This window comes from Petromyzon marinus, chromosome 5, assembly GCF_048934315.1.
Source record: "Petromyzon marinus isolate PM22_M1 ecotype Great Lakes invasive population chromosome 5, UKy_Petmar_22M1.pri1.0, whole genome shotgun sequence".
NCBI classification, from domain to species: Eukaryota; Metazoa; Chordata; class Hyperoartia; order Petromyzontiformes; family Petromyzontidae; genus Petromyzon; species Petromyzon marinus.
The window spans coordinates 19,163,578-19,170,803 of record NC_133671.1 but is presented as its reverse complement, the minus strand read 5'-3'; the positions used below and the strand labels follow the sequence as shown (position 1 = coordinate 19,170,803).

The window sequence follows — 7,226 nt, the reverse complement described above, 5'->3', positions numbered from 1 at the left end:
GTGAACCTCACTAAACCAGCCAGAGCAATTTATATCCAGATGTGGCCATATGTAGCCTGTTGTGCCACTTAAGATTCGTTTTCTCACAAACAGGCAGAGAGAGATGACTTGTCTTGAGTTTTGGAGCTGTGCATCCTGGACCTCGATGCTAGTCGACCTTTACATGCGGTGTTGTCTATCCGTTACACTTGAAACTGATACCGTTGCCTGTTCAAATTCCTCACCCTGCTTTACAAATCCCTTGATGGTCTTGCCCCACCATATTTTGCCATGCTTGTATCTTTCTGTGTGCCTTCTCGCCCTCTCCAGTCTCAATATTTGCCGTCCATCTCTTCCTCCTCGCGCTCAATCCACGCCTTCGCTCTTTTTCTTTTGCTAGTTTCCACTCTGCACTCAACTCCATTATTTTCCCCGAGCTCACCCCAATACCCCTTAATCTCTCCCCCCTCATAACCACCACCGTTACTTTTATTTCTTCATATTCTCTTATGGCTTTCACTCATTCCCCATTAATTCAATATATCATTTACTTTCATCAATTTTGCTTTCACCAAATTCACGCATCACAGATTTCCCCCCCATTGCTTCCTCATTTCATTCACCTCATCTCCACCATTACATGCATGTGTACTATTGTTCATTCTGTGTAAGGCGCCTTCAATAAGGCGCTATATATGAATTATTTTAAGATAAGATACATGTGGGCTATTCAAAATTGTCGATGGATGCTGCCATTCACTGTGAAATATATGAAACATGCGCGTGAAGACGCAGAATGAATTGCAATTAGTTGACGGTAATACAGCGAGAGCATATTTGGAGAGACCAATCGCCCAGCACACAACCCAGATGGCGTACGCTGCATTTACAGAGCACTTGCACAATGAGTGGCTAATGTGATATGAAGCTGAAAATCAACCAAGCAATGAATGGCCTGAACGGTTTCAAATGTGCCTTCAGTGGTCGATAATATATCACTAAATTAAAAAGTACGGTTTTTGGATGCAGCAATTGTGACGAGTGATCATTCTGGGATTGTTTTTTGGTTTGTCGATAGTTTTTCATCCATGACTTGGAAATCAAAGCAGTGCTGACAATGACGAAGTCGGGATTTTTTTAGATGCACATGCAAATACTTTTTACGCATTGTTTCTTAACAGAGACCATGTAAACACAAACAATTTTTTTTGTTTTATTTACCTTCAGCATAGCGGTAAAAATTTTAAAATAAAATATACTTTTCTTAATCCCATTTAAATGGAATAAATAATCTTAAAAGTTAGCACAGAGGTAACACTTTCTGTAAATCATAAACATTGTTTATAAAAATATAGGCTGATACATACTAATAATAAAATGAAAGTGGGCATAATTTTGCGTGTCAACTGTCTTCCATAGTCAAAAAGTTTAGAAAACCTGATGTTTCCACTTGGGAAATGCCTTGTACGTTAATACCACAGCGACACGCTTGTACAATTTTGGTTAAAGTTCATGGTGCTACATTAACTTTTACGTTCTCAAAACTTTTTGACCCGTGTAAGAATGCTTGGGCAATTGACAATATGTATACACGTTGGGGTTTGTAACACAATGCCTTCACCGTGCGCGCAATGTTCACATGTACCGTATTTATGTAGTGTTGGTTGCTGCGTGTGCAAACCTTTTTTTCTTAATATCGTTTTGGTTTCCAAGTTCGTTAAAATTTTGCCCATAATCCACAAGTTCCAAAAGTACATGCTTTTATCATTATTGACGGACTCCTCCCTTTTGTGTGCCCCGTGCGTTCATGAAACTGTGCTTGCCAACAGTACACGCTTAATGCTGCTTTGATTTGAAGGGACAGAAAAGTTTTCGGCGTCACTCGTACGTCCGTGCCATCCACAGAACCGCTGCGGATCGTGAAAACGATTGAAAATGTAGGGTCGCCCGCGGGGGAGGTTGCGCTGCCGTGCGTCCCTTATCTCGCCCTCGTTTCCTCTGGGTGCATTGGGCTCGCAACCCCGGGGGGGTCAATGAAAATCTGCTCACCGAGCCGAACGAAACCAATAACAACACTTGGGATATAAATAAATGTACATGGGTTTTTTTTTACTGTTTAAAGGATTTAAGTGAATTCCAAGTGAAAGATAAACACGCTTACCCAACCCCCCCCCCGCCTCCAAGGCCCTGATGCGCTCACGCTTTGTACTTAAAGCATTCAACTTCCAAAGAACTCGTTTAATTGTCGAAAAAAGTAATTTGACTTTAAAATTACCCAGAGTGCTTATTGCCGGTTTGTGTTGTGGGCCCCCCAGCGTTTGGTCGTGGTCCAACCCTGACATTTCCAATCGTTAAATCGCAGCGTAAAGTGACTGAAGTTAAGAAATATAAATAGCTGGAAAGCCTCCTAAGATTTACCTTGTGCAGGATTCCGCACGGAATGAGTTGAAAACACCTGAAGCATTCACAAGCGTCACTTAACGCGGCAGTGGGGGGGGGGGAATAATAGAAAAAACAGTTATCTGCGTTAGCGATGAAATGGCATAGTTCACCTCTCTGCGGCGGCGGCGGGGGGGGGCACGGGCGCTGTTTGAAGCGCTACATTAATTTGTAAGACCTTAATGCTTACAGTGACTACAATCAAAATAACGAAAAGACACGTTGGACAGCGACAATACTTAAACACGTCCCCACTGCATCAGTGCTGAGCAATGCCGCTGCATAACAATACGTAATCTACAAACTTAAGACTATACAAAGCATTTTTTTATTGAGTTCGTATATTTTTGTCTTTTTAAATGTTTTCTTTTGTCTCTCTGTTTACAAGATATTTGTTAAAATATATTTTAATGGCAGTGCTTTGTAAAATGACGATGGTACACAATTTACTTTATTAAATAGGACGCGGTTGCACACCTCCAAATGAAATGAGCCTCTCACTGACTCTTGATCTACAAACAGCACAAGTGAATAATGCTGATTTTTTTTCGTTATATATTATCTAGAACAAAATGAAACAGTTACTCAGGACATAGCAAAACAAAATAACGTGCTCGCTGTTGACATCGTAGCATGTGAGCATGAAACCTATATTCCAACTTGGCAAATATCCAGGCCCAACAATAAATCTGAAAGTGGCTTCATAACGGGAGTAGGTTTTTTTTTTTAACCTTTTTGTCCAATTCAACCTTTCGCAAAAACATTTTTCCAACATTTTCACAGCCGCTGGAATTGTTTAAACACATGCAGGTGTCCATAAAGGTATGCATTTAAAAAATTTCGCGAGGAGAATATAACGACACGCACACACGAGCTTGATTCTCCTAAACGTCCGTGTCCGCCAGGCGTCGATGATTTTTTTGACTGAGATTCTTAGATTGCATCTTTGAAGTTGAAAAACTTTTGTCGGGTGTGTGATTTTTTAAGGCCTCTGTTGCAGATCAGTCAAGCATTGCAGCATTTTGGCAAAAACGCCTTTACGTTTCGTATAATCACAGCACTCAATAACGCAGTCTTAAACTGCCGTGTGTAATTATTTAATCGTACATGATACATTTATGGACATTGTGATTGTATAGCGGTTGCTTTTTCTGCCCTCCCCCCTGCCCCCATGAAGGTTGCTGGAGAGTTTTCTTTCAAGGATCCATTGTTGGCCTGGCTGTTTGGATTACGGGAACGAAATCGAGAAACTGCCACCGTAGACTTCGAGCAAGACACGTGGCTCGGGTGAGTCCCACGTAAAAACTTTAAAGGCGGAGGAAAATAAATTTAAAGCAGCTAACGCCCGATCGACTCTGCTCTGTTTCACACACACACGTTCCGACTAACGTTTAATGAACAGGTTACAGTACTTTCGTGACCTTAATACTGTTTTAACAAGAGCAGCTTTAAACATTGAGGCAAAATGTTCATACATTCAGTATTTCCTATAAATACAGCATTGTATGGGTTACCCTTTTTTTTAAAGGAAAACAAAAGTTGAAATTCACCGGTGATTCGATTGCATTAATTATACGGTTAGGTGGCGAATAACATTTAGTGGAGCCACGGTAAAAGTCTTCTGCGTTGGAATTTGTCACCTTGCACAAAATTCCGTGTGGTGTTGTCAAGATTTTAATCGGTAATACTTAAAAAAAAGTCAGTTTTTTTTCTTCCCTACAAACTTTGAAATATTTCCGAGAACTTTGAGGTAACCAGTAATTGCGACTTTGCCTATGACGTCAATAGTTTAGTTTTTAAATTACGAAATTATTTATGATCCTCTGATTTTCCTTTTGTTTTCGGACAACAAAGGATCGGCTTGAAAAGCACTTAAGCAAGCAAAGCTCAGGACTTCTTGCGATTTGGCCCAAGTCTGTTCTGCCTGGCTGCTCTGTAAGCTGGTGAGCGCTTTCACATTCAGGGTAAGTTAAGAGGCTATAAATGTGCAAAGGTTTTTTTTATCTCACAAATCTGTGGAACATACATTTCTGGGACTGAACGCTTGACAGTTAAAAGTGGAAACTCATCAGGACTGTGTGGCCATGATCTGGCAATGGCACACATTGCAAGGGAAGTGTCTAATTTGTCTCTTTTTTTAATCATGCTGTGTTTAAGGGGACATAACAACCTAGAGGCCCTTTATAGAAAATAGCATTTCTCACACTTGGCTTATAAGTGGTTATGGTATTTTTAACCCCATCTGACTAAACTGCCACCCCCTTCGGTTGTAAGTGCAGTTGCCTACAGCAACTGGCCACGAGCACAACTGCTGCTGCTGCTACGTTTGCATTTTAGTTGGGAGTGTCTTGGTTGCACGAAGGCAAAAAAAAAACTGGTCAAAATAGACGGGCCAATGCAGGCGACGGCCCCATGCAGGATGGAGACACGTGGGTGAGAAGATGCTGCGGCGCGTGAACGCGTGCACGTCTGTGTCATACGTTACCTGCGATCCTCCAAAACCTCCAGCACTTTTTGACCCTCCGGGCACACTGAGAACGTATGTGCAAACAAATCTCACTTTCACCGGGAGTGATTCCAAGAGAGCAATTTCCACGGTGGTTTGGTGAGATCGTTTCCGAGAAATCAGTACAAAAATCATGTAAAAAAAATTCCCGATTTTTTTTATTAATAGCACTGAGCCCAACTCCAAACCAGTGTTCGCTTTGTGTTGAGTGAATGCTTCGTGAAAGTAAATAAGCCAATGAGAGTCGGGGGTTCCAAAAATAGCACGTTTTTTTAAAAAAGCTTCGCTTGGCATCTGTCACCACACAGCACTGGTTACCCAGTGGCATCACACCACAGTACTTGTCAGTGGAACACATCGCACCACGTATAATACTGGTCGCCTGGGGCACATATCACATGACGTTAGCACTGGTTACCAGGAGCCTCGCGCCACATAGGACTGGTCGCCTTTGGCACTCGTCACCAGCAGCGTCTCACCAGAGTACTTTTTGTCGGTGGCACACATCACACCGTGCAGCAATTGTCGTGGGGAGGCGCAGGGCCGGTGACCAGCGGCGTCCCACGACGTTTTCCGTCGGCGGTGCACGTCACATCGCACGTTGGCCGCCTGTGGCGTGCGTCATACCACGTAGTATTGATTGTCCGTGGCGCGTGGCCGTCCCGGCGAGTGCGGCTCCGGCTCGCGCTGCGCCCGCGAGCTGTGGCGCCGCTGGAAGAGCTCGCGGAACCGGGCGGGATCGAACGTGCGCAGGAAGGTGACGCCACCCTCCTTCCTCCGTTCCGACATGAACACCGTCGTCTGAGACACGCTCCGTTGCTGGGGGAACGCCCCCATGGCGGCGGAGGCGGTGGCGGCGACAGCAGCGGTGGTGGTGGCGGCCGACGGCCGGGTGTGCAGTTGTGGCCGGCGCAGGTCGCCCTCCGAATTCCACCGTTGGTAGCGGGGCGCGCGCATGGGCGTCTGCATCGGGGTCTGGCTACGAACGCTGATCGCCTCTGTCGGGGAGGGGAGGGGGGGGAGGAGGGAACGTATTCGCGGGCAGGATTACAAGGCCAGCATCATCGCCGACGTTCAACGGACAAGGGCGGCGGGGTCGCAGGGTGTGGGGGTAAAGGGACTAATTTCAGATGTTTCCATGTACACAAGGTGGCGGGAGGGGGAATCGGAACATTCTGTCGATATTTCTCCTGCAGCAGCGCCAGCAGCGCCAGCAGCGTGCATTCATATCAATGCAAAACCATGCCCCTTCCGCTGACCGCAGCGTCCATTACAGCGACTCGATCACAGAAATGGAAGCATCACAAAGGCTGCAAGCAAAACAACAAAAAAAGGAAAGTGAGCAGCTGGTAAAGAAGCCTTTTTCAGGGGGGGGGGGGTGGTTTGGAGGACGACAGGCATGCACGTGCGGACTTACAAATAATCATTAGCTCCTAAGGGAAGGCTGGCATGAGCTTGTGAGTGGATTGGCAAGCGGTGGTTGGCATCGGCCACGGGTGAGGCTTTAGTGCCTGCTTTGGCGACGCCTGTGGAGGGGCACAGCACACAACGAGTGGCCTCAGCAGGGCCTCGCGTTGCTCTCTCGCCCCCCCCCCCCCCCCGCGCATTGGGGCCGCCCGACGCGAGCGTGGGCGCGAGCGTGCGTCTCTCGTGCGAACCCGGGTGTTAGTGCCAGAGACGGGCAGAGGGAAAGAAGGGGGTTAGTGCAAACGGGACTTGCGTGAGAGGGGGGGTGGCGCCCGGTTCGATGGTGCGTCGCACTCGGATCCCAGTTGTCGCAGCTCTGTTGGAGTTTGTTTTGCTGCTGCTGCTGCTGCTCTTGTTATTGTTCACCCGAGTGTCGTCTCAACGCGGAATTAATGCGAGCAAATCGTGGCTGCCGGCCACAGATCACGCCTTCTCCGGGGATAATCGCCTAGGTGGGCTAGGGCTGAGGGCACAAGTGCCTCGCATCCATCTCTCCCACTTGAGCAGGGCTCACGTGGTACCGTCATCTCAAACCCAAATACATTTAACGTTTTATTTATTTTCCGGTTGCACATGCTTCCTTTTTCATTTGTTTTGGAATTTTGGTCATGTCCCACCATAATGAGTGGAAGGCCCTGTGCCCGATCCCCTCGCCCTGGGATTCTACCTGGAGTTGGCACAAGTGGCCACGTCCTGAATTAGTACCCGATCGTGGTGCTGTTTACATGGTGGCAGTTAAGAAATGACTGCTCGCCATGCTTTCTGGGTCCTGAAAAGGCGCCCCAGTGCCCATATACCCTAGATTGATACCTTCACGTTTTCGAGCTTCGAACCC

At 46.4% G+C, this 7,226-nt stretch overlaps 1 protein-coding gene across 6 annotated transcripts in view; it reads right to left on the bottom strand.

The window, feature by feature from the left end:
* Window positions 1–1,178: 1,178 nt before the first annotated feature.
* The window catches only part of LOC116939300 (uncharacterized), a 98,449-nt gene continuing 92,401 nt past the window's right edge, over window positions 1,179–7,226 (bottom strand). For 5 of the 6 annotated variants that reach the window (XM_076062440.1, XM_076062441.1, XM_076062438.1 and 2 more), the window contains one exon: window positions 1,179–5,922. In XM_076062440.1, coding sequence (XP_075918555.1) covers window positions 5,546–5,922 — 377 coding nt within the window. In that variant the 3' untranslated portion in view covers window positions 1,179–5,545. Of the gene's footprint in view, window positions 5,923–6,341; window positions 6,451–7,226 lie in introns of all 6 variants that reach the window. The other variant, XM_076062442.1, reaches the window with a different exon arrangement.